The sequence below is a fragment of the Xiphophorus couchianus genome, chromosome 5 (assembly GCF_001444195.1).
Source record: "Xiphophorus couchianus chromosome 5, X_couchianus-1.0, whole genome shotgun sequence".
NCBI classification, from domain to species: Eukaryota; Metazoa; Chordata; class Actinopteri; order Cyprinodontiformes; family Poeciliidae; genus Xiphophorus; species Xiphophorus couchianus.
In genome coordinates this window covers 40,387,173-40,414,188 of record NC_040232.1, presented here as the reverse complement: position 1 = coordinate 40,414,188, position 27,016 = coordinate 40,387,173, and the positions used below count along the sequence as shown (strand labels likewise).

The 27,016-nt window shown below is 41.0% G+C and overlaps 2 protein-coding genes and 1 long non-coding RNA gene across 8 annotated transcripts in view; all 3 read left to right on the top strand.

Moving 5' to 3' along the window:
- The first annotated feature begins 700 nt into the window (after positions 1 to 700).
- On the top strand, positions 701 to 2,649 carry LOC114145508 (uncharacterized). Its single transcript, XM_028019135.1, has one exon. It carries the CDS (start codon positions 1,092 to 1,094, stop codon positions 2,145 to 2,147), a length of 1,056 nt encoding a protein of 351 aa, XP_027874936.1. The 5' UTR covers positions 701 to 1,091; the 3' UTR covers positions 2,148 to 2,649.
- Positions 2,650 to 6,944: 4,295 nt separating this feature from the next.
- On the top strand, positions 6,945 to 7,555 carry LOC114145529 (uncharacterized). Its single transcript, XR_003595720.1, has 2 exons — positions 6,945 to 7,176; positions 7,283 to 7,555. It is a non-coding gene; the product is annotated as an uncharacterized LOC114145529 (long non-coding RNA).
- A 7,468-nt stretch (positions 7,556 to 15,023) lies between these two features.
- The window catches only part of ern2 (endoplasmic reticulum to nucleus signaling 2), a 33,433-nt gene continuing 21,440 nt past the window's right edge, over positions 15,024 to 27,016 (top strand). For 3 of the 6 annotated variants that reach the window (XM_028019114.1, XM_028019113.1, XM_028019111.1), the window contains exons 1-12: positions 15,026 to 15,336; positions 16,555 to 16,672; positions 16,761 to 16,794; positions 18,247 to 18,319; positions 18,402 to 18,474; positions 20,393 to 20,515; positions 20,609 to 20,710; positions 21,090 to 21,149; positions 21,239 to 21,455; positions 23,841 to 23,919; positions 24,076 to 24,226; positions 24,404 to 24,546. In XM_028019114.1, the coding sequence (XP_027874915.1) occupies positions 15,247 to 15,336; positions 16,555 to 16,672; positions 16,761 to 16,794; positions 18,247 to 18,319; positions 18,402 to 18,474; positions 20,393 to 20,515; positions 20,609 to 20,710; positions 21,090 to 21,149; positions 21,239 to 21,455; positions 23,841 to 23,919; positions 24,076 to 24,226; positions 24,404 to 24,546 (1,263 nt within the window). In that variant the 5' untranslated portion in view covers positions 15,026 to 15,246. Of the gene's footprint in view, positions 15,337 to 16,554; positions 16,673 to 16,760; positions 16,795 to 18,246; positions 18,320 to 18,401; positions 18,475 to 20,392; positions 20,516 to 20,608; positions 20,711 to 21,089; positions 21,150 to 21,238; positions 21,456 to 23,840; positions 23,920 to 24,075; positions 24,227 to 24,403; positions 24,547 to 27,016 lie in introns of those variants that run through there. The other 3 variants (XM_028019115.1, XM_028019117.1, XM_028019116.1) reach the window with 2 other exon arrangements.

The window sequence follows — 27,016 nt, the reverse complement described above, 5'->3', positions numbered from 1 at the left end:
ACTCTCTGTTGATTGGGATGCCCGCTAATAAGAGGTCAGAAATGAAGATTACTTGGACAGCCGATTGTCAGGAAGCATTTGAACAATTAAAAAATGCACTTACACAAGCCCCTGTTCTCACCTATGCTGACTTCTCTCTACCATTTGTCCTTTATACTGACGCAAGTAAACATGGGTTGGGTGCTATCCTAGCCCAGGTGCAAAATGGGAGAGAACATGTGATTGCCTATGGTAGTCGGAGTTTGCATCCTGCTGAAAGGAACGATGCGAATTACAGTTCTTTCAAGCTGGAACTGTTGGCCTTAAAGTGGGCAATCACCGAAAAGTTTAAGGATTATCTGACAGGAGCCAAATTTACAGTCTTTACAGATAACAATCCAGTGGCACACCTTCAAACTGCCCACTTGGGGGTGTGGTGGATGCTCCTCCCACCACCACATCGTGTTAGTATATTTTCTTTATATTATATTACCGTTTATATGTTTAAGTTAGTTATTTCATTTAGACATATATTTTCTAATGGGTGCACACTGATTTAATGTCTGTCTGAATGGTTTACTTACACTTGTTCTTTGTTTGAGGTGCTGCTGAGACAAACCAGCTGGAGGAGGAAAACTGGAGCATACCATTTGTTTTTGAAAGACTGAAGGGGGAAGACTTGTTTCAAGTTGTTTTTAATTAGTTAATTTTGTCATTTAAATATTCACTTATTGTTTCTGCTAAGTAAGAGTTAGTTTTGCTTTATTTATTTCATAGAATGCTTTAGTTAATTTTGTATTTATTTGTTCTTTTGTTATGTCGTGCCTCCCTCATGTGGTAGATTTAGGATACTCCACCCCTATTTAAGCAGCCTTTTGTTCTTTGTTGGCAGGTCAGTTTTGTTTGTGTTCAGTTAGAATTCAGTTGACCTCAGTTAAATTGGGCCCAAAATTGTTATTTATTCTTTGACTTATTTTTGCATTAAATATTTATGTTTTGTTTGCTATTTTGGAATAATTAAATTGAATTTTTTCTACTTTGAACATTTTTTTTGTCCTCGTTTGAGTCTGGTCCCTCACAGTTGGTGTCAGGAGTGGGATTCTTTCTCCAAAATGCCTGGAAAGGGAAGAGGACGAACAAGAGGAGAACCCGGTTCTGAGCTGGATGAAAGAGTGGCTGTTGAGGAAGGTGGAGCTGTTGGTGGAGTGTTTGACATGGAAGAGGAGAGCGGTGAACCAACACTAGCAGACTTGGCCAACCTTCTCAGGGCCCACATGGGACATCAGAAGGCCAAAGAGGATCACTGGACCAGAGAAACTGCTAAGCAACAACAGAAATTTGATGAACTACAACAACAGTTCAGATTGTTTAAAAGGGAGAGCCAATCTGAGACCACTCCCACTGCTCCACAGACATCATCGGTGCGGCCTACACAACCACCAGATCCTGGAGTGGCAGCTTCATCTCAACATAGTCAATCAGGTGATCTATATTCACAGGGGTATGTTTCTCATGCACCTAAATTACAAAAATTGAGTGAAGAAGATGACATTGAACATTTTCTCATTACTTTTGAAAGAATAGCTTCTGCCTGCAGGTGGCCAAAAACTGACTGGGCTTTCCATTTAATACCTCTGCTAACAGGCAAAGCTAGAAGTGCCTTTGTGCACATGGATGTTGATTTGTCTATGAACTATGATCAAGTTAAATTGGCTGTTTTGCAGAAGTATGACATTAACAGTGAAACCTACAGGCAAAGATTCTGCTTGCTTCAGGTGGAGCCAGAAGAAACTCCAAAGGAGCTCTACATAAGGCTGAAGGAGTTGTATATCAAATGGGTGCAACCTAACGGTAAAACAGTTGAACAAATCAATGAAAAAATGATTCTTGAACAATATTTAAGAATGTTGTCACCAGAACTTCAGGTTTGGATAAAAGAACATAATCCAAAGACTGCAAAGGAGGCTGCTGAACTGGCTGATGTGTTTGTGGCTGCGAGGAGGAGGAACTCTTGGGCTTTTCAAAGCTGGAAAAAAGATGGCTGCCATCAATCTCCAGCCCAACCAGTTTCAGCTGTGGGTAAGCTACCTGAAAGAGAGAGATTTGGCTCAAAGGGTCAATGGAAAAAAAACCACTTGTTACTTATGTGGACAGGCGGGTCATACTAAACCAATGTGTCCTCAAAATGCTGTTAAGTTGTCCCAGATGTGTTTTGTGCCCAGGAAAGAGGCTCAAAATGTTGGAGCAATGGATCAATTAATGGAGACCTTTGTGGAGCTCAACGGTCAGGCACTGAGGGCCCTGATTGATACAGGGAGTACACGGACTTTGATCCAGCGCAGGTACATCTCACCCCAGCTTGTTTGCACCAGTGAGACCATTCCAATCTGCTGCGTCCATGGTGACAGAAAACAATATCCAACGGCAGATGTTTATGTGACTATAAAAAGACAAACTTACCTGCTTAATGTTGGGGTAGTAGATAACTTGCCATTTCCAGTAATTCTTGGCAATGACCTGCCAGTGCTGATTGACCTGTTGAATTCTCCTCAGTGTAATGTTGCTCTAACTCGAGCCCAAGCAAAGCAATCTGAGGATATTGTTTTCGACCTCAGTACCTTACCATTTCACAATGTGGAGTTTTTCCCAGAGGACACTAAAGACAGGAAATCCAAAAGACTACGGAGAAGGGAAAAGTTTCAAGGGACGGTGATTGTTCCTTCTGATGCACCAGAGCCTGAGGTACAGCAAGACTTCAAAATCCCTGGTAATATATTGGAGCTGCAGCACAAGGATTCAAGTCTTGTGAGATGCTTTACAGAAGCCAAAGTCAATAAAAATTATTTTGTCATTCAAAATGACATTCTTTACAGACAAAATGGGCCAATTAAACAGCTTGTGGTTCCCAAAGCAGTTTGAGAAACTGTTTTGAAGTTGGGCCATTCAATTCCCTGGGCTGGCCACCTGGGGAAGCATAAGACCTTAGCCCGTATAAAGCGCTGTTTTTTTTGGCCTGGCTTGCGTAAAGATGTTGTGCAGTTTTGCAGGAGCTGTCCAGAATGCCAAATGACATCGGCTAGACTCCCTGGCAAAGCTCCTCTCCAACCGCTTCCACTTCTGAGTACACCATTTCAACGCTTGGGTATGGACATAGTGGGCCCGGTTGAAAGGAGTAAAGCAGGTAGCCGGTTTATGCGGGTCATTGTGGATTACACAACTAAATATCCAGAGGTTTTTCCCTTGAAAGTTGTCAAAGCAAAAAATGTTGCATTCTGTTTGGTGCAATTTTTTTCCAAAGTTGGCTTTCCTCAGGAAATACTGACTGACCAGGGCACCAATTTCATGTCTAAGCTGCTTAAAGATGTGTATCAGTTGCTGGGAATTAAAGGACTGAGAACAACACCTTATCATCCACAAACAGATGGCCTCACTGAACGGTTTAATCAAACACTTAAACAAATGCTACGGAAATTTGTGAGTGAAACGGGCTCTGACTGGGACCAATGGCTCCCATACATTCTGTTTGCATACAGAGAAGTTCCCCAGGCCTCCACTGGGTTTTCTCCCTTTGAGTTATTATTTGGCCATGAAGTGAGGGGACCCCTGACTGTTCTAAAGGAACTATGGGAGGGGGGACAAACTAACAAGGAACCTTTAAATGTTGTATCTTATGTGCTCCAGATGAGGGAGAAGCTGGAGAGGATGACAACCCTGGCCCAGGAGCACATGAAGACTTCTCAACGCAAACAGAAGGCCTGGTATGACTCTGCAGCCCGGGAGAGAGGGTTCGAGCCAGGCCAGAAAGTGCTTGTTATGCTGCCTTCAGAGGACAGTAAGCTACTGGCCAAGTGGCAAGGACCTTATGAGGTACTGGAGAAACTGGGACCAACAACATACAAAGTCTCTGTTTCAGGTAAAAGTCGCTCTACTCGCATTCTCCATGTAAACCTGCTGAAACAGTGGGTGTCCCGGGGCCAAGAAAAACCTGCCTCCTTTTACATCCGAAGTGTAGATGATGAAGAACCGGAGGAGCAATATTTTCCTGTTCAATCAGCCTCCAAGCCCAGTTTGGATCTATCAGAAGATAAACAGTCAGAGGTGAGGACTGTCTGGCCATTGAGTATGTTCCAGGAGAATCCAGGTTACACTGATGTGATAACACATGACATTACATTAAAAGAGGATGCTGCTCCAAAACGACTGAGCTATCGCATACCTGAGAGACTTCTCGAACCACTTAAAAAGGAAGTTGAGTTAATGCTTTCCCTTGGGATTATTGAGGCATCACAGAGCGAGTGGTGCAATCCAATTGTTCTTGTCCCTAAAAAGGATGGAACACTAAGGTTTTGCATTGACTTTCGCTATCTAAATTCAGTCTCAAAATTTGATTCTTATCCAATACCACGAATTGATGATCTTATTGACAGACTAGGCAAAGCAAAATATCTCACCACCATTGACCTTTCCAAAGGATATTGGCAAGTGCCACTCTCCCCCAGGTCCAAAGAGCTGACGGCTTTCAGGACACCATGGGGCCTTTACCACTTCAGAGTGATGCCATTTGGACTGCATGGGGCGCCTGCCACATTCCAACGTCTAATGGATAAGGTACTCAATGGCCTCTCACATTTTGCCTCTGCATATCTGGATGACATCATTGTTTACAGCAGCTACTGGGATGAGCACCTGCAACATCTACAAGTAATCTTTGAGCGTCTCCAGAAAGCAGGACTGACGGTAAATCCAGCCAAGTGTGCCATAGCAAAGAGGGAAACGGAGTACCTGGGCTTTGTCATCGGAGGAGGATTGGTGAAGCCACAAATTAAAAAGATTGAAGCCATTCAGTCCTGCCCCCTTCCCCAGACAAGAAAACAACTTAAATCCTTCTTGGGTATGTCTGGTTGGTATCATAGATTTATCCCTAATTACTCTGCTAGAGCTGCTCTTCTTACAGACATGACCAGTCTTCAGGGCCCAAACATTCTACAGTGGTCTGAAAAAGCTAGGCAAGCATTTGGAGACATTCAGCAGGCCTTAAGTAGAGATCCTGTGCTCCATTGCCCTGACTTCCAGCAGGAGTTTATCTTACAAACTGATGCATCAGACAAAGGTCTTGGTGCTGTGCTCCTTCAGGGTTCTCCAAATGATCGTCATCCAATCGCCTTCATCAGCCGTAAACTTTTCCCTAGAGAAACCCGTTATTCCACAATAGAGAAGGAATGTCTGGCTATAAAGTGGGCGTTGGACTCACTTCGCTACTATCTCTTGGGAAGACAGTTTGTATTGGAAACTGACCACAAAGCTTTAAAATGGCCGGAGAAGATGAAGGACACCAATAGTCGAATAACCCGCTGGTACCTTGCCATGCAGCCCTACAAGTTTGAGGTGCATCACATCCCTGGCAGACAAAACATTACTGCTGACTACTTGTCCCGCTGTGCCAGCGAGCCTTCAGAGGAGGGGGAGTGTGTGGTGGATGCTCCTCCCACCACCACATTGTGTTAGTATATTTTCTTTATATTATATTACAGTTTATATGTTTAAGTTAGTTATTTCATTTAGACATATATTTTCTAATGGGTGCACACTGATTTAATGTCTGTCTGAATGGTTTACTTACACTTGTTCTTTGTTTGAGGTGCTGCTGAGACAAACCAGCTGGAGGAGGAAACCTGGAGCATACCATTTGTTTTTGAAAGACTGAAGGGGGAAGACTTGTTTCAAGTTGTTTTTAATTAGTTAATTTTGTCACTTAAATATTCACTTATTGTTTCTGCTAAGTAAGAGTTAGTTTTGCTTTATTTATTTCATAGAATGCTTTAGTTAATTTTGTATTTATTTGTTCTTTTGTTATGTCGTGCCTCCCTCATGTGGTAGATTTAGGATACTCCACCCCTATTTAAGCAGCCTTTTGTTCTTTGTTGGCAGGTCAGTTTTGTTTGTGTTCAGTTAGAATTCAGTTGACCTCAGTTAAATTGGGCCCAAAATTGTTATTTATTCTTTGACTTATTTTTGCATTAAATCTTTATGTTTTGTTTGCTATTTTGGAATAATTAAATTGAATTTTTGCTACTTTGAACATTTTTTTTGTCCTCGTTTGAGTCTGGTCCCTCACAGGGGGCAACAGAACAACATTTGGTAGCGCAGTTAGCCTCCTTCAATTTTGTCGTGAAATATCGGGCAGGGAAGGAAAACGTTAATGCTGATGCCTTGTCCCAATTTCCTGTAGGCCTGTCATCAGAGGACCAATTCGCCTATGTAACCAATGTAGCAGTTTCTCCATATCCTTCGGAGCCTGGACTACAGACACAGGATTGGTAGACTGCTCAAGAGTTAGATGTGGACTTGAAAGCTGTGCAAAGGTATGTGAGGCAGGGGACTTTACCGGAAGCACAAACTAGAAAGGACTTGCCAGCCAGTACACGCAAAATTCTGAAACAGTGGGGGAAACTCGTACTCCGGGATGGTGTTTGTCGAAAAGTAACAGACTGTAAAACTAATGCAACTTTTATCCAAGTTGTATGCCCCGCAAGCAAGCACAGGGAGGTGTGGGAGAAGTACCATCAAGCAACTGCCCATGCAGGAGGGGAGAGGACATTGTCCAGAATTCGTCAGTTCTTCTATTGGCCCAATATGGAGAAGGAGGTGCATCAGTTTCAGTTGGGCTGTGCTGCCTGTAGCTTGCAAAACGGGCAGAGCCTAAGGCCCCACTGCACCCTATATCTGTGTCTTACCCCCTTGAGGTTATAGGCCTAGATTTTCTTTCTCTGGGTAGACCTACAGATAGGTACCAGAATATTTTGGTCATGACTGATTGGTTCACACGATATTCATGGGCTGTTCCAACAAAAGATCAAACTGCCCAGACAACAGTTCAGGTGCTATGGTCACATGTGATACAGACATTTGGTTGCCCAGCTAGATTTCATACAGATAGAGGGGCCAATTTTGAGTCTGCTTTACTGCACTAATTGGCCGCCGATACAGGTGTCAGCAGAGGCTGATTAAAGCCAAAATAAAAGGAGCCTAGATGGAAGGAGGGGGAGGAAAAAACAACCTGTTTCTGTAGGCTACAGAAACCGACACGCTGCGGAGCGAGGGGAAGACGGAATCTGCACGTCAGGCGCAGAAGACCGGGAGCTGAATAGACGGCCCAGTACAGAGGATTAGGGCAGAGGGGAACCTCTGCCCGCGCCTGTAAGTAGCGCTTTATTTTGATCCGAGAGTAGCTATTAGCAGGAAGTACGTCTTCCGGCGGAGTTTTGGTGCGGGGATGCTGGCGCTTTCCTGCTCTTTCTTTTAGCTGGATCGGGCGGAAGAGGGGCGTTGCACGCCGAAGAGTGGAGCGGTGCTGGAGCATCGTGCCGTCAGCTGGGGACTGGCAACGGAGTGCGCTGCAGACGGATTACCTCCACCAGAAGCAACATAAGAAGCGGAGCCCACCCCATGGCCTCGGATTGGTGACTTTTAGACAATTACTGAGCCCTGGATTTTATTGAGGACAAGAGGGCAGTTTTATTGTGTCACTATTCGTGACTTTTATTTATTTTTTGGTAATAAAATACCTTGCGCCTGATTGCTTTGCCGTTTGGGTCTTTGAGTTGTTTGCTCTCCCTTGTACCAAGGACAGAGTGTGGGGCCATATTGGCTGTCAACAGAGAGACAACTGAAACCACCATGGGAGGAGGTGGCTGGGCTCTCGCTGGCAACTAAAGGATCGTGGTCCAAGTTTGAGGCTCTGCGTCTGGAAGACGGGGTGCTGCAGAGGGCATGGAAAGACCCTGCCACGGGGGAGGAGCGGTGGTAAATTGTACTCCCCAAAGGCCTGAAAGACGTAGTCCTGCAGGCCATGCATGGAGCATCTGGTTCCGGACATTTTGGCGTCACAAAAACACTCTGCCGCCTCCGGCAGGGGTTTTATTGGGGCCAGTGCAGGAGGGACGTGGAGGACTTCTGCTGCCGCTGTGACCCCTGCACAGCACGGAAGGGGCCGACAGGTCAGTCGCATGCCCTCCTGCAACAGTTTGTTGTAGGGGCCCCTATGGAAAGAGTGGTGGTGGACGTTATGGGTCCACTGCCACGCTCAGACAAGGGAAACTGTTATGTTCTGTCAGCTATTGACTATTTTACAAAATGGCCAGAGGCCTACGCCATCCCTGAGGCAGAGACAGTGGCAGATGCCTTGTTGGGGGGATTTATTAGCAGGTTTGGGGTGCCAGACATTATTCATAGTGACCAGGGCAGAAATTTTGAGTCACGGGTTTTTTCTGTCATGTGCAGCCATCTTGGCATCCAGAAAACAAGAACGACACCACTACATCCCCAGAGCGATGGACTGGTGGAAAGACTCCACCGCACCTTGGGACAGCAGCTGGCCATTCTCACAGCGGAGCATCAGCGGGGCTGGGACGAGCACCTTCCACTGGTGCTAATGGCATGCCGCTCAGCTGTACAGGACTCCACAGCGTGCACTCCATCACTCCTCATGTTGGGGAGAGAGTTGCGCACACCAGCTGAACTGTCTTTCGGACGCCCTCCGGATGCACCTGCTGTTTCAGCTGGTCCTGAGTATGCCAGAAAGCTTCAGGATAGGTTGGAGACAGCACATGCATTTGCTTGGAGACAACAGGAACAAGCAGGTGTGCGTCAAAAACGGAACTATGATGTAAGAGCTAAGGGCCGACACTTTACACCAGGAGAGTTGGTCTGGGTTTACAACCCTCGGAGAAAGAAGGGTCGTTGCCCGAAGCTGGACAGTCAGTGGGTGGGCCCCTGCAGAGTGTTGGAGCGCATGGGGGAGGTTGTTTACAGAGTGCAGATGCTCCAGAACAGGAGAAAACTAGCACTGCACAGGGACAGGTTGGCCCCCTACCAAGACAGGGCTGCACCACAGGCCCCAGAAGGCCATCAGTCGGGGTCGCCGGTATCGCTACCAGCTTCTCCAGAAGCTATACCGCTGTTGTCGAATGATGTCCCAGCGATGCTGTCTGAAGCGCCGCAGGGAGCTCGCCCACAGCGGACGAGGAGGGCCCCAAGACGGTTTGATGACTTTGTTTGTTCCCTCGTGGGCGAGGAACTCTGTAGTGGGGGGTAGTGTAACGATTCTGTGTTTTAGTTCTGCTGGGGTTCATATGGTTATTTGTATTTGTTATAAGTTGCATTGTGATCCTTTCTGTTAGAGTGTCAGACAGGCTTTCCCTGTCTGACTCTGCTGGCTCCCACTCTCATGTGATAGGCCTGTCATGTGGGCGGGGGATCGGTGGAGCGGGAGTACCAGGACCAGAAGTGGGGGAGAGTTCAGAGGGGAGTTAGCAATGAAGCTAACAGTTGAGTGTGCCCATTTGTTAGAGGCGTGAGCTGCAGCCTCAGGAATAGCAGCTTGTACCTATTTCTAATCAACCCTGTTTGGCGGGACTACATCTCCGGTGTTGGCGTCATTACAATATATTATATGAAATAAAACAAAATAAAGGCAATAAGAGCAAAAGCGGTGATAGAACAAATAAGGAGCTTAATTTGGGGTTATTTGCACACAATATAGCTGCATGTTTGACTCATGACTAACAAGTCTCAGGAGAGATCTCTATTTCTGCTGACAATGATCAGACAAGGATAAAATATGACATTAACAGTTAGGAGAATCCAAGGGAAAGTAGAACGAGGTGACAGAATTAAGCACCCAATCCAGAACTGGGCTCTAAATCCAAACAGACAATCAGAGAGCAAGAGTATGGTACATCATCTAAGAATTTGCAACTCATCCTTGAGGAGATGCAGGTGTGAGATGAGTAATGAATAACTTTTGGTGACATGGTGAGCAAGAGATAAGATCACAGGTGACTGAGGCCACCTAGCTGTGATAGCGATGACAAAAGGGCAAGAAAAAAGAAAAAAAGATAGATCTCTGACCAAAATTTGACTTTTAGTTTTGTTTAATTAAAAATAGCAATTTATAGCTCCATTGAAACAAATGCAGCTCAAAGTGCATGCAAACAAAGTGAACATGCAATAAACAAAATGTGAGAATTATTTGCAAAACAGAGTGATACAAATTTGTACATTTGTAATAGACAGAATCTCTTATCTTATGTAACTGTGTTCATTTAACATATACAGTCATTAACCCTTTCGTAATGGTCACTGCAGTGGACAGCTATAAAAGCCATTTTCTTGCGTTTCTTGCAGATTTTTATGTTGTAAATGCACAGAGACCACTGAAGTGGACACCATTGCATCATATAATAAACTATCAACTACTGGCTATCCACAGCTAGTGCAAGAACATTTTTCTGAAACAGCATATGTTTCTTCAAAATTGTCTAAAATAAACTCGTCTCAGAAAGATAAAGTGTTTTTTGTTTGCGTCTTTGCTATAATTACATTTAGACATGCTTCACAGTCACATTTTAATTTCTAGAAATTAAAACATTCGTTTTTAAGCTTACTAAAGTACACAAATAGCAAATAAACATAAACATGATGAAACAGCATATATTTCTTCAAAGTGACCGGAGTGGTGGTCTCCTTATTCAAAAAGGGGTACTGGAGAACTAGCAGATCCTTGGATTCAGGAAGAGGTTGTAGAGCTGGACCAGCTCTTCACCCTCAGCAGGGCTCTGGAGGGAGTGTGGGAGTTTGCCCAACCAGTCTACATGTGTTTTGTGGACTTGGAGAAGACGTTCAACCATGTCTCTCAGGGAGCCCTGTGGGAGGCGCTCCGGGAGTATGGCGTACCAGTCCCTTGATACGGGCTGTTAGGTGTCAGAGTCTAGTCCACATTGCCTTCGGGGGGTGTGGTTTGTTTACAGTGAAAGTTGGACTCTGCCAAGGCTGCACGTTGTCACTGATTCTGTTCATTACTTTCATAGTCAGAATTTCTAGGCGTAGCCAAGGTGTTGAAGGAATCCGTTTTGGTGGCCTTAGGATTCTGTCTCTGCTTTTTACTGATGATGTGGTCCTACTGGCTTCATCAGGTTGGGATCCACAGCTTTCACTGCACTGTAAAATATTTCAAGTCAGTTAAACTTGCAAATTAAACTCCACCTGCTGCCTTAATGTTAACTCAACTAGCACTTTATTGTTTTTTCAACTCAGAAATTAAAGTTTAAAAAGATGATTGTACTACCTTGTTATTGTCTTAATGCAGTTCTTTAAGTTGTCAAAGTTCATTTAACTTTCAAAGTTCATTTAACGGTCTTACTCTAATCATTTAGTTTACTTCAAATAAGGAAGGAAACTAATAAATGATCTCTTTTTTTACCAGGGTTTTGGCTCAGGCAGCCTTGATTTGAGAGTAGTTAGTCATGAAAGTGGGTAATGAAAGAGAGGGAAGACATGCAACTAAGGCCATCAGGCCAGAATCAAACTTACAAACAGCTGCATCAAGGACTACGGTCCCGTTATGTGAGTTGTGCTCTACCCCTGCACCACCGCAGCACATCTGTCCCTGGTGAAGCTTGAGTCATGACATTGCAAGTCAGATATGAACGTGGCATTGAACTTAATTATTTCAAATACACTATTGAAAGTGAACTCTCAAAAGTGTATTTTAAAAGTACACTTTTTAGAGAATACTCTAAATAGCTGAAAATGTGTTTCTTCCCCACTCCTGAAAAGCACAGTTTACATAGTTACTGTTTTTATGTTGTTGCATCAACTGTTAATAGAAAAGTACCGGTAGTAAATTTTAGGATAATAAACTTACCTAACACGGATGCTGCATGAAGAATTTTCACAAAATAGTGGAAGTAGTAGTCCTTTGTAATTTGCTTTAAAATGTGTATATTTTGACAGAATTCAATACATGACTTAAATACAGTGCATGCATGATCATTCCCAACTCAAAAGTCACTGCAATATGTTTTTTTCCCTGTGACTTCAATTCCATACTCTTGCCTTTTCCCATCTCCTTTCTTTTTATAAATTGATGACTTACAAATCCAAGTTCAAACAAATCTGATACATTTTCAAATAGTAAACACAATGGATAACTGAAAGTTTTACTCTTACACCCTCAGGGGGTATAAATAAATTTCTGCCTGACAAAAACACACAAAAGTAAATCACTTATAGCCTCACAGCTATTAGATTTAAGAAGAAACTTTTGGTACCTCTGTAAAGGTAAGATGTCATCGAATGGTTTTCTGGTGTCAGCACCATTGTAGCTTTGACCCTGCCTGAAATATTAGGGACAAAATACAAAATATTTTGCATTTTTTGAACCTCGCCAAAATTTTCTTTGAAATAAACATTGCAAAACACTACCAAAATATTATTTATAGCACAAAAAAGTAGTACAGACTTTTAAATCTAAATGTTGTGTAAAAGTATACCAAATTTGGACTCAATCAGATGAATCATATTGATTTTAGAATGGTATTAGTGAGAAATTTCTTAGGCGGAGAGGCCATTTTGGCACATTTATCCAAAAATGTCACCAAACTGTGCCAAATGTGTTTTTTACATCAATACTGGGGGTTTGTTAAAATTAAATAGCTTATTACCATCTAATGACACTTTCTACATATAATATAACCATTGGTCATGACATTTACCCCATTTATATGCAAAATGTACCATTGTGCACAGTATAATATGTATAATAATGATGAACTGAAAGCTCTTTCTTTGACTCCAAATAGAAAACTTTTATTGAAACAAGGTAAAACAGTCAAAAATACTTTTTGAAGTAATTTCCAAGAACAAATAAACAATTTTGAAAATCCACCACCACCACCAAAAAAAAAAAAAAAAAAAAAAAAGTTCAAAAATAAAAAAAAACTACACAACTACACTACCACAAACTACAACTTTTTGTGGTAGTCCTCAAAGCAATTTCTGTCTGGCTGAAGACAGAGGGCAACGTTACATTTGGGACAGTACAGTGGTGTTTTTCTCTTACTGCCATTCTGCTTGCACCACACACAAATCCTTCGCTTTTCCTCTGCTGTTCCCCCAAAGTATCTGGGAACTTACTTACGTTATTACAAGCATATAATCACAGAAATAAATAAATAAATAAATAGAACCAAAACATCAAATATTTTGTGTGAAATTGCGGGGGAAAATTTACACATCACCGAGATCAAGTCTGTCAGCAGTCTGTCAGCTGTGTCCGGCTCTCAGGGGGTCTCTCCTTTCCGGCTCTCTCCTCTTCCTCCTCGTCCGAATCCCACCAGCTATCAGAAGAGTCTTCCAGCTCAACATCGCTCCGAAATATTTCTTCCAGCGCCTCCACATCTGACATCTTCCTCCGCGCCATTGCAGTTGAGCTAATTTTTGCTAGAGTTAGCTCCGCTCGTAGCAAATCGAAAAACCGTTGTTCTTTCGCAGAACGCACAAGTGAAATGAGAATTCTCACTGTACACACCTTATTTGAATGCTTCGAACTACGCCCATCGAAACCTATCCCGAAAAGAACCATTCACTGAGCGCATGCACGGAGAGCGCACGGAGAGCGCAGACGTTTAGATCGGGTTCCGGAAAATACGTCATGATTTTGCATAGCCGACATCTTGTGCCATGCTCTGAGAGTCTTTCCACTGTCTCGTGAAGCCACAAAATGGCCGTGATGATCAGCTGATCGGCTGTTTTCCGGGCAGTTGCATCATCGCCCGAAGACCTTTAAATCTCGTCAGCTGTTTTTAAATAGCTCTAAAATCTTAACATTTTGGGCAAAACCTTTATGCGGAATAGTTTTTGAAAGATTAAAGCCTCTTTTAGCGGATAATAATAAAAAAAAAAAATTAAAGGCACGTGGAGCCTTTGTTTACAGAGTGAGCCGAGGTCACGTTTCAGCTGGACCCACCAGTGGGTCCGTCGGGTTCTAAAGGTTGTAGAGTTCAAAATATAAAACATGTCAGAGCTCTTTGTGTTAAAGAAATCTAGTAAGTGGAATTAACTAAATGAGGCTGCTGTCATGTTTTGTAGTGTAGAGTGGTTCGCAGCCGAGTGTAAAGCGGATCAGTGCCTCCAAATTCGAGGCCATGGTCTTGAGCCAGAAAAGGCCAGAGTGCCTTCTCCGGTTCAGGGAGGATGTGCTGCCCCAAGTGGAGGAGTTTACGTGTGTTGGAATCTTTTTCACAAATGAGGGAAAAATGGGGCAGAAGATCAACAGGCGACTTGGCGCAGGGCCAGCAGTGAAGCGGCGCTGTACCAGTCTGTCATGGTGAAGAGAGAGCCGAGTTAAAAAGTGAAGCTCTCAATTTACCTGTTGTTACAACCCCGCCCCAACACAACGAAGGATGGCTTCCACAGTCACCAGATCTCAATTCAATAGAAAACCTTTGGGATCTCGTGGAACTGGAGATTCACATCATGAATGTGCAGCCGACAGATCTACAGTAACTGAGTGATGCTATCATGTTAGTATGGACCAGACTCTCTGAGTACCTATGCCACAAAGGATTAAGGCAGTTCTGAAGGCAAAAGGGAGTCCAACACTGTACTACCAAGGTGTACCTAATAAAGAGGCCAATGAGTGTATAACCCCTTTTACAAAAAAGTAAAAAGTTAAATAAAATTAAAATGAAAAAATGTCTGTCATATTTCAACTGGAAAATGTAGTCTGGGCTTTGTCATTGTATTCAGATCTTGTATTCCATTATGGTTTTATGGAACACTGGAGTATTACCTAAACCTCAGGGTATGAAAAACAAGTGATTGAGAGAATAGGAAAAAACACTGTGATGAAATAAAATAAAAACTTATGACAGGTAGATGAAGAAGAAAATTTATACCTTCTGAAATTAAATTTTAAAAAAGTTTCATTAAAAGACCACACAACCCTTCATAATGCAGAAACCCTTCCTGTCACTAGTGTGTGTGGGGATATATTGGATGTGAAGAAAAGAGAACAATTAATCCCTCCACCTCTTTCTATTGCACAAAAAGGCTTTCTTGTTGCGTTTACACTTGTCCTGTTGTCTGTTTCCACGTGTTCCAGTTCTTTCCATAGCCCCGCCCATCATGTTCTCAACGCCGTTTCTGATTGGTCGAGCCACCCATCAGTTAATTTCAGGACAGCGGCTCCACCTACCTCTCCTTTCCCCCTGACGGTTTGCTCCTAACTCTACAAGGTCCGTCCCAACACGGAAATGTGGAAAAGTGCCGCTTTTATGGATGTAAAGGGACACTTTAATTGTCACCACCAGATGTTGGACGTTCGCTACGCGGCAGACGGACACTGGAAATGAATATAGAGTTCGACCTCTGTCGCTAGTTTAGCAGCTTTAATTGAGTCCTCTTCTTTATTTGTGTCGGACCACCATGAAGTCGAGGATTTTAGGGGTTATGGGGAGTCTGGAACACATTCTGCTGTCTCTTCTCCTGCTGTCCTGGGAGAACAAACTTCTTCAGGTAAACTTCACAGCTTTAAACTGTATGTTTCTGTTGCTCTCAATACGGTTCGTGTTCCGTCATTTATGTGCACAGAGGAGCCTGGCGCAACTGGATTCTGCGGCTATTTCAGGCTCCAGTAAGGCTCCAGTGAGTAGCTGGTTGGCCAGGGGGGAGAAAACTCTATTAAGACAGTAATAAAGAGTATGTACGTGCATTTTTACGACTGTTCGCGCTCATGAGTCTCCCAATGCACGGTTTGGTTCTGAGTTTGCCGGGTTCTGTTGTTCACCTGGACACCGGCGCAGTTAAAAGGCTGTCTTCACTGGGTCAACATGGGAGCGGTATACACACACACGCACCGACGCACACACGGATACAGCGCTTGTCACCTGACAGGACATCCTTTGTCCCATTGTCTCATCTCAACAAAGTTTAATATAATTTACATAAAATTTAATCTTATTGTTGACATAAATCTAGCCTAATCCAAGCCCTTGCTTAAATATTTACGGGTTTTTTATTACTTTTTTGTATTTAGTGATTTGATTATTTATTTTACTGTTATTCATTAAAATAAAAGAAAAATACACATAGACATACAAAACAGCTTTGATATGTTGTGTCACTTGGGGCATATGCAAAAGAAGTTGAATTTTGGGTGGTTATATACTATTTGATCAAATAACCATATAGAAAAAAATCAAGACAAATTGCTTTTAGGTGACAGTATATCTAAAGTAAGTTTTATTATGTTTTACTATAGAAAAACATAATAAAAGTTCCTTTAAATGGGAGTTGATTTTTGGTTTTTTAGACTTTCTGAATGCCTTTCAGTGTTGTTCTTTGGCTACATCTAAGCTCTTTTTCTTTGGTTCTTGTGCCTGCCAAAACATTGCAATTTTATGTTTATGTTTAAATATTCAGAGAGATGGAAAAGAAGACCTTAAATGATGAAGGGACTTTCCCATACTATAAAAATAGTATGGCAAATAAAATTTGTCATCAGTAAAATTGCAACATGAAACACACTTATGAAAACTCTCACCACTGTGTGTTTTGTTAGTGGTGGGTGTAGGGAGAATCAGCATATGCTGCTAAATAAGGAACACAACACAGTTATTACAGCCCCTCCCATTCACACTCACCCATCAAGTACTCAAAGTTTGGTGAAATCTTTTGATATGACATCCTTCTCTGACAACTGACAAAACTTTTCTTTCCTTTTTAATCCTTCAGGTTGGAGGAGTCAGATCAGTCACACTCCCAGAGTCCCTCCTGTTTGTCTCCACTCTGGACGGCAGTCTGCATGCCATCTCCAAGCAGACAGGACACATCAAGTGGACTTTAAGAGAAGGTTTACATGCATGTGTTAGTGGTATTCATTCTGTCTCTCATTGTTAATGTGGGATTTTTTATAAAAATATTTTTTAAATATGTTTCAGACCCTGTTATTCAAGTGCCTAACTACTTTGAGGAGTAAGTAACACTTCAGGACATACACATTTAGCTGGATTCTTTTCTATTGGAGATTTATGTGCATTAATAACCCAGTTTGCTGAACGAACTTCCTTCTGTTTGCATTTTATGTTTACTTGTTAGAATTCAGAGTTGCATGGTGATCACATATGTATCTAAGATTCTACTTATTCTTGCCATTAACATGTCTTGGATTATCCAGTCCCAAGTAGATACACGTGGATGTAATGTGGTCCCAGTATAAATCCAACAAAATCCACTTGAACCAATTGCCTTCATCATTTACTAGTTGCCTTCATAACTAGTAAATGTAGTAATTTATTCTCAGGACACATATAGTTGTTCTTCGAAGGCCTCTGGTACTTGTTAGAGAACATTAGAGAACAAATGGTGTGATGAAGGCCAGAGAACACAGCAGACGGGTCGAGGAGAAAACAATATCCTTAGCGTTGAAATCTCAACAAGCTCCTATTGATCCATCCTCTGAAAATGTAAACAACATGGCAAAACTGCAGCTTGGAGTAGAAGAGCATTAACCAGATAATCAGCCAGGAGTGCCGTGGTATCACTGGAGTTGTTGCTGAGATCCACCCCCAGATCCATCCAGAATCTGTAAAACAAAAGTATTAGTAATGCACTGCACACAACTGGTCTTGAGAAGCCCATACCCCAGGGAAATGATGTATGACATGGAAGAAGAAGCTAAAATGAACCAGCTTTTCTTTCATACAAAACACCAGTGGATGGCAACATTTAGCATTCTACATCCCTGCAGTTAAACAGAGTGTAGGCCAGTAGCACCATGCTTTTCTTCAGCAAGACAGAGGGAACTCGTCACCCCTGCAGGTCACTCCTGGAACAAAACCTGTTGGAGGATTCAGAAATCTTTCGGCTGGGCAAATATTTACCTCCTTGCAGGACAAACATCCAGCCAGAGCTGCAATGAAATGGTTTCATGTTAAAGTATTTTCATGTATTAGAACGGGCCGATCGAAGTTCAGAATTAAAGCCAATGGAGAGTCTGGGACCAGGCTTGAAAATGAACTTGAGCTTGAAATATTTTTCAAAGAACATTGGCAACAATTTCCATCTTTTGAAGGGCAAAGTCAGTTGAGCCATACATTAAAGGCACTACTATGTGTTGATTTATCGCATTATCACCTGATATACATGAATATATAAAGGTTTGTGGTTGTGACAAAATGGGAAAACCTTAAAGATGTCTGAATACTTTTGCATGGCACTGTGATTTTGTGCTATTGACAAGCTTTACCAACCTATTCCTTACATTATGTTTGGCTGATCTTCTGTTTAAGTGCCATATTTGTATGGAACTTTTTTGTGATTTGTAATTGACTATCATTCACTGTAATTATTAATAAAGGAATAATGTTAGAAATTATAAAGATTTTTGACAGGTTTAACTGTTTTGTTTCTGTTTCTAAAATGTAGGCCTGGTTTTCTCCCAGATCCTAATGATGGCAGTTTGTACGTCCTTGGTGGAAAACATAAGGAGGGCTTGATGGTAAGATTGTTTATATTGTGTCACATTTTCTTTTGTGTTGTTTTTTTGACAAAACAAGCATGACGGTTTTCTGTTTCCACAGAAACTGCCTTTTACCATCCCAGAGCTGGTTCAATCCGCCCCCTGCAGAAGCTCTGATGGCATGCTCTTCACAGGTCTGATCTTAAACATGTCCTATCAATTTCTGATTTTTCTTTGATTGTAAATTGTCCTAAAAGAAGACAAATACTTTGCAAAAGTCTATGGTCATTCCTAGGCCTGTCACGATAGCAATTTTTGCTGAGCGATTAATTGTCTCAAAAAATTATTGCGATAAACGATAATATTGTTTGAAGACCTTTTTACACTGATTTAATGGAAATTACGTAATCATGCATGTGATTTCCTGCCAAAGATAGATACACATTATTTTCAAAAGAATATTTAACACTGGAGCTGATAAACAAAATAAACAAAACAACCAAAAACAAAATGGATTCTCAGTCTCCATTAACAAAAAAGGTACTTGATAAAAACTAAACAACATAAAGCCAAAGTGGAAATAAACACTGCATTCAACCAAAAGAGTGCAGATTATGAATGTGTATATTATGTTGCCCTTCAGTAAAATAGAGAAAATGGGCACATCGACTACCTGATGCAATAGTTCACACTACATGATTTTTTGCTCCTATTTTTCCCCTTATGACAATCTTAAAACGTTGGTCTTTCTAAGATTGTGTGGTGTGTTATGGTAGATCTTCGTGGCGCTCTGATCCAAATCAGGGTTTTTTCCCGACTGGGAGCGTTAACGCAGCCTGTTGAATGTGACAGGCAGCCAATCAGAAAGCGAGGATTCTCCTCAGTGTTTTCTGAGGGGAAATTACGTCGGGGAATCCCAAACAGCTGACACGGCGCAACCCGAAGTCCAGCGGACATTGGAGATGATATGTGGAAACAACATTAATGTTTATTCAACATCCAAACTCCAGACTAGATTATAGAAATGACAAGAGGAGGAGTTGGAGCGAAATTGCTACCGCAGTTGATAAACCCGGTAACTTTTCAGCTGTTCTTTGTTAACGTGACGTAAACAGGTTCTAATGATTTTCATTCAGTCAGGACTTTATGCTGACACTAGCCACATGCATTGCAGGTAGATTGTAGTAAAGCATTGATTAATGCCTGGTTTTAAAATTAGTTCACTGGACTTGCAGCCATTATTTTGTGCCCATTGTTGGACACCGCACGGCAGGACCGAACCGATCGAACCGTTATACCTAGGATTTCTGTCGGCTAATGTGTGGCCTGTCAGGTTTTAAAAATGGGCCGACAATCAGCCATGTCGTGTGCGCTGGGCTTTACACTAAGGAAATGAGGAAGGGAGGGTCAGTGGAGAGCACCGGAGTTGAGCCTTTTTTCATTCGGTGTCATCAACAGAAAGAGAAAAAGGCCGGAAGAGACAGATAATGGAAGATATGCAGATAATTGAAATGACATTGATAGTTTTAATTTATTGTACGATTAATCGATTTATCGTTTATTGCGACAGGCCTAGTCATTCCTCATATCATTTTATATTTCTCCCATGGAGACTGATCATATTTGATCATGTTAGGTGATCTCTATGACCAAACTTTCTTAAGTTCTTAATAGTTTTTGTCTGGACGTTGGCTGTTTTTTTGCTCACTTTCTGCTAGGGCAACAAGTAACGATTATGTTATTAACCAATTATTCTTTAATCAGATAAAAAAATTGGCATATCCTACAGATTTTTCATTCAACCTCTTTAGCCTATTTTCTGCAATATTAGAATATATATTCTTTTTTAAAAATAAGAATATAAACATGTTATTGTGTAACTGTAATAACAGCATTCCTTTATTGAATTTGGACCAGGTAGAGCTAAAACTGCCCCTTGATGAGAGAGTGACACAGAGAGAGTGTGTGTGATACAGTTAGAGAAAAGTCTGGCTCTTAGGAAGCAAACTATAGAGTTTTACTTTTACAGTATAGAGCTGTATAAACACATAAGTCACCTGTCTGCTGTTTGTAGATAACCTTCCTTCTTCGTGTGTGTGTGTGTGTACACAGGGAAAAAACATGACGTGTGGTTCGTAGTGGATCCTGAAACTGGCGAAAAGCAAACAAGTTTAACCACCTCCTCCTCTGAGTCCATCTGTCCCAACACTCCTTTGCTCTACATTGGACGCACTGGTCTGTCGCACACACACCGCACCTCAGGAGCCAGGCTCATGTGAGCCTGGCTCAATTAGTCTGGAGTTAATGAGTGTTTCCCTTTGTTTCCAGAGTATATGGTTACCATGTTTGATAGTAAGATACAAGAGCTTCGATGGAACGCTACGTACAACGATTACTCTGCTCATCCTTATGATGAGAAGCAAAACTACAGTACGTCTCTGCGCACAGATTCACAAAGTTAAACAAGTAGTTTGTTCAACAACAACCTCAAAGACTTAAGCACTGTCTTAATATACATTTATCTGCAAAAAGTATTTATATCTGTTGAACATTTTTAAACTTTATCAAATTACAACCATGAAATTCAGTGTATTTTCTTAGGATTTTATGTTTTTGACCATCACAAAGGATATATTTAAACAATAAGTTTCTTGGTGCTGTTGCATAAAGGCCTGGTCTGTGGAATTCATAACTTTGTTGACTTCACAAGATATTTGGTTGCAGTTGTTTTAAGGCATCATAATTAAGAGGGCAGTACACAATGTTATACTGCCAGTCCTAGAACTAACGTTAAGTAATCTTCCTCCAGAAATGGCTCATCTGGTGTCTAGTGGTGATGGTCTGGTGGTGACCGTTGACCGGGAATCAGGTAGGAGGATCTGTATGGATTATACATTTCCTGACTCTTATCTCAGCCGTCTAGCAGGGATTTGAAGTGTTTGTTATCTTGCTTTTCAGGCGATGTCCTGTGGACTCAAAACTACGGTTCACCTGTTGTGGGGGTATACCTCTACTATGAAGAGTCACTGAGACACGCCCCTCACCTCTCGCTAGCCATGGAGACACTGCGCTTTCTCACCTTCTCCTCTGCTAAAGACCAGGCAGAAGCTCACTCTACGTTAAAATGGAGCTACCAGTTTGTGACGGAGCAAGCCAGAGCACAAACCCAACTAATGTAAGAACATTTCCATTGCTACCATTAAAATGAAGATTGTGTCTGGTAGGAGCAAGTCTTCATGAAGATATGTGCAAATAGTTGGATCTGCAAAAAAGCTTTGTAGTAGGGCCAAACGTTAATGGCATAAAACTCAACTTCATGTTTGTTATGAAATCTATAAAGAAAGATTGCGAAGCTATCACTCTACACTAAAACATGCAAGGGAAAAATTCTTTGTGGAAATCATAAACAAAAACATTAACAAAGCTCAAGCTTTATTTGCAACAGCTGACAGGCTCACAAACTCTCCTGTGATTGTACCACCTGAACTCCAATCAAACATGGCCTGCAATAAATTTTCTAACTTCTATTAAGAGAAAATTAAAAAAATTAGAGGATTAATCTGCACATAAATCTAAATATAGTTCCAATGCTATGTACAAACATAACAAAACATAAATAATGACTCAGTTTCAACTACTTAACTATAAAAATTTAGGATAAATTATAAATAAATAAAACTCCTCTTAATGATGACTTGATAAAATGCCCACAACTTAAGAAAGTTCTGTCTGTCATTCCATCTGATCTGATTCAAACAGTAAACTCATCCTTCTCTCAAGTTTTCCCCCACGGTTTAAAAATAGCAGTTATCAAACCACTGATACAAAAGTACAATCTGGATAAATCACTACTGCAGAATTACAGGCTGATCTCCAATCTTCCATTCATCAGCAAAATTATTGAAAAAATTGTTTTAATAGTTAAAAAGTTTCTTAACAATTACCAATCTCTTTGACGTCTTTCAGTCTGGTTTCCGTGCTCACCACAGCATTGAGACTGGCCTATTCAAAGTGTTCAATGACAGCAGGGTTTCCCACAGTGTATTATAAGCCTGGCGGCCCGCCATGCTTTACCACTTATAGTGGTGCTTTCAGAGGTGCGCATTGAGAGAGTGGTAAGAATGATTTATCTATGTGAATGGAGAATTATATGCGGCATTTACATCTCAACACGCTGCCCAGCGCCTGGCTCTGTTTTCCCTGTAAACTTTATGATCTCGTTTGGCCGGTGTGTTAGTAGTTAACGAACCAGCGCTAACCTCATCATGCAGGTTAATCCCAGTGAGGAGCTTTCGCGCTCGCCTCGTAGTCACTCCTCACACTGGTTTTATATTATTTTATTATTATTTTTAGTATTATTATTCCAGTTACACGATGCTTCAAACCATACCAATTGCTTTGCCCACTTAGTCAGCCAGAATTAAGGCGCGCAGCTGTCGAGAGATTTGCGCGTGGCCACGCCTGAGCAGAATTGAGTTATTAAAACTCAACAGACACAAAATAGAAGAGCTACTAATGCCACATTAGCAGCATTAAATTAAATTTCCCATTAGTTGCGCATCTCTGTGTGCAGGGAAGTGGGTTTAACTCATCCACTGGGCCAGTCAAAGGCTGTATGAGGCCTTGAACAGAATTTGACTTGCTGCTACAAACATCAGCACCTCTAACAGCTTCTGTGTTAGATTTAGTGAAATCTGGGAGATGGGGAGTAGTTTAATTGGTCAACCTAAAAAGCAATAAGTTATAATTGCAGTTTACTAATTTGTATTTTTGAACAAACAGAGCTCAAACCCAAAGATTAAACCCAGAGCATCAGATTGTAGCTGTGGTAACAAAACAATCTAACTATGAATATTGTTCTTTGAATTTTTACAAAGTAAACTTGCCAGCTCCTTAAAATCTTACGTTTAAATGTTAAACGATTTAGAATTTGAATTTTTGTGTGATGAAACCATTAAATCAAATTCAGCAGGATTGATATTCTCAATAATGTTCTCAAATATTACATTTATATTTAGATAGCATTTCACTGGTGATGTTTTACCGTAACATAAACTATTCAGTAATATTTTTACGTATCCTGTCTACTTAACATCTTTAAATACAAAAACAAAGTGGACCGCTGGTGGACCGCCTAGAGCTCTCCGACCAAAAGTGTTGTGTTATTTTATAACATAAACCTGCTTTAAATCTGTCCAGAATTACAGTATATTCCCGGGCTGTTTGCTGTTTTCCTTGTTTTTCAAGATACTAGTTGCTCTGAACAATGATTGAGTGCAAATGTGCCAATATTCTGGTTTTCATTTGTAAACCATTATTGAAAACCATGGATCTTAATCTCTACATGTCACAATTATATGAACTCCCAATGAAATATAATTAGGCTTGTGGTCATTGGGTTTAAAAAGTACAGGTATATGAATACTTTACAGGCATTTTGTGTCTGGTCTGATTTTCAACTTGTTGTTTGAGGAAAAGTAAAGAAGGCGCAGAATGCAGTTTAGGCACTCAGATGGAATGGAATTGAGGACAAGTGAAAATGTTTTTTTCTTTTCTCCAGACCCACTCTCTATGTTGGAAAACTTGACTCCCACCTTTATGCTTCAGCTTCACTCGTCCATCGTGGAGTGTCATTAGTGGTGAGTGCAGCACATAATGCTACACGTTCTGCTAACAAAAGTCCCTACTAACACTATATTATGATTAAAGAGCAGATCAGATCAGGTACGAGACGGTGAGCAACTGATAAGGCTAGAGATAGGGCGATCATTTTATGCTTTCTGTTACCATGGCAGCCTCGGGGACTGACGCTGGCTCGGATTGAGGGTCCAATGACCGCGGAGGTGACGGTCAGTCAGAGAGGGGAATGTGAGATCACTCCTTCCACTAATGTCCAATATCCACCAGGGAGCACAAACAGCCAGAAAAACCACTGGCTGCTAATAGGTAAGGGCATCTTATCCATCTTCACATTAAGCTTACTATGTTGATGAAAGTGAATTATTTTGTATTTAAAACCTTTTTAATGCCTGGAGAACTACTGCTTAAGCCTGAATCTTTAGATTAAAAATAGCAGATCACTCAAAACTTTTGCACACTACTGTATGATCTTTAACACTACAGGCCACCATGAGGTCCCTCCATTAGCCCACACCACCATGCTGAGGGATTTTCCTGCCAATCTGCAGCATTCTGGTGAGCCAGTCATCCCACCTCAAACCTCTGCCTCTCCCTTCTCCTCTGCTTCCTTCTACCACCAGCACTATGTAAGTCCACACACAGTACAGCTACATCTGAAACCGCCTATTTACACACACTAAATAAAAATACACAAGCACATTTTTTCCTCACTGTCGGAAGTTAAAACAGACCAAGCTTTTTTTGTTTTAACATATGCCTCTTTTCCACTGGCTCTACTTAAGCAGCCCGGCTCGGCTCTACTTCAGAGTGAACGCGTTTCGGCTCTGTAGCAGGGTGACACATCCTGGCGGTGGGGATATTGTTTGCCTCAGTTCTTCTCCATGAAGCTCTGCCATCTCAGTGCTGATAGCTGCTTCCTCCTGAAGGAGGTCCAGTTGCTATTCTGACGGTTCCTCTCATTGTTCACCATTGTAAACGCTATGTTCTTCTTCTTCTGTTTCCTGGGAAAAGTAATCAGATGTTATAGCTTATAGTAGATAAATGACACAGAGTTACTAATGTGAAAGTTTGTCATAGAAAAAAATATTTCCAAGCACTGTTCAGGTAAAATCACTCAATCAGGTTTATTCATATATTGTGTACAATACAGAGAGCTTGTAGGACAATCAGTAATGAAGCAGGTCTGGATGAAAAGCTCTGCCAGGCAGAGACAACACATGAGTTTTATACAAAGGGATAAGGGATCCAAAGCATGGGAAACAGTTTGGTTCCCATGCAGCTGTGAAAAGCAACGTCCAACCTTGTGCATATAACACAAATAGTTTTAACTTGGTGGGAACATACAGGAACTTAGAATAAACATATAGCAATACAACTAGCAGGTGTAACCTAATTATAATTTTTCCACATCATTTCCCCCCTTTTGATTAAGTAAATATGTAATATTTAATATTAATCATCATTTTCCTCCTGAGTCAAAAGATATAACATAACACTATCCTGGAAGATGTAACAAAAAAACAACAAAAAAAACACATATACGCAAGATACGAAACACCTACCGGCATTCACTTATTCAACCCTGTAACAATATGACTGTGTTAGGTAGGAAAAGTTATCCTGCGACCCCTCCTTGCTAAGGAGACGGTTCTGTATATGTCTGTCCAGGAAAATCGTGGTATATATCACACCAATGATTGAAGACATGAAAAAAAAATCAAGAACAATAATAATAATAAAAAAAAATTAATACAAAAGCTAAAACCAAAAGTTAAGAAAAAAAACAAGAAATAATCAAAGCAAGTAGTAAAAAAAAAACAAGTCAGTGTCGAACAAAAATTCAAGCTTAATAGAAAACACCCCCTCTAAGTAGCTAGAAAAACAATTTGTACTGAACTGCATTTTTCAATTTAAAACCAATGTCACAACAACAATTCTTAACAATGAAATACCCTACTCCAACTAAATTTAAAAAGGAAAAAACCTAAAAAGGAAAAAAAACTAACACATTTCAAGATCAAATGAAAAATAAAATCAAAATATTAAATGCATATTTAGAACATGCAGAAAGGATAGGCATTTGTTTTTGTGAAACATAAACATTTCTATTTTAAGTAAAGCATGGTATTAGGAAAGTCATCCTAGTTACAATTATACAACAATGCATAAATTCATAAAGCTTTCATTGGTCATTTAATTTCTTCAAGTTGTAGTTCAGCATTAACACCAGAAGGTGGAGAATGTTTTAAAGGATTGTACCATCTCAATGTCAGCAAGTGTGAAAGAAGGGGCAGGTTACTGCCGAAGGTGCATCGGCTCTTTCATTGCCAGTGGCAACAAAGTCATCATAAGCATCAGAACCATATGCTTGAATTCAATGGGTTGTTTCACGTGAGTTGAGCGGTGTAGGCCTCACTTTCACACAGAGATGGCAGTGGCTGACAAAACAATATCCAAAAAAAGGTCTAAAACCTAAAAGGAGTAAGGAATGGTCTCACCACCAATCCTGAGCAAAATGTCTTAGCTTTCACTGAACTTCAAAAGAACAAACAACTTGGAATCAGTGAGAATAATAGCACACAAACAACTAGTTTTCATGCTTCAGTTAGTGCTACTAGCGCAGATGTTTTAGCAGGAAAATGTTTGAACATAGAGCCAAAGATAGGTGTTTTACATAGGTGTTTTATGCAAAAAGCAAACAAGGTTAGAGCAATAGTATGGTCAATAGCATGGTTAAATAGTAATGATCAAATTTACTGAAGCTTCAAAATTTCCTCAATTGTCTTTTAACAACATATGTTAATGGGCGGAAACACTAATTCTACACTAATGAACAGGATCCTTTTTTAAGCTATGTGTACACATACAACAGAGATCTCAATATAATTTAGGATTACAGCAACCAATTGATCATATTTCTGCTGAAGCGCTTCATTAATTAAAAAAACAAATGATTAGAACTAGTAGTTCATTCTGAAAAGACCTTACAGAAGTCTTTTAACCTCTTTAAGTTCAACTTTATCACAGCTGTATTTTATAGGAATTTTCTTCTGTTCAATTGAAATGCAACGAAATATTATATGGTATACCCAAAAT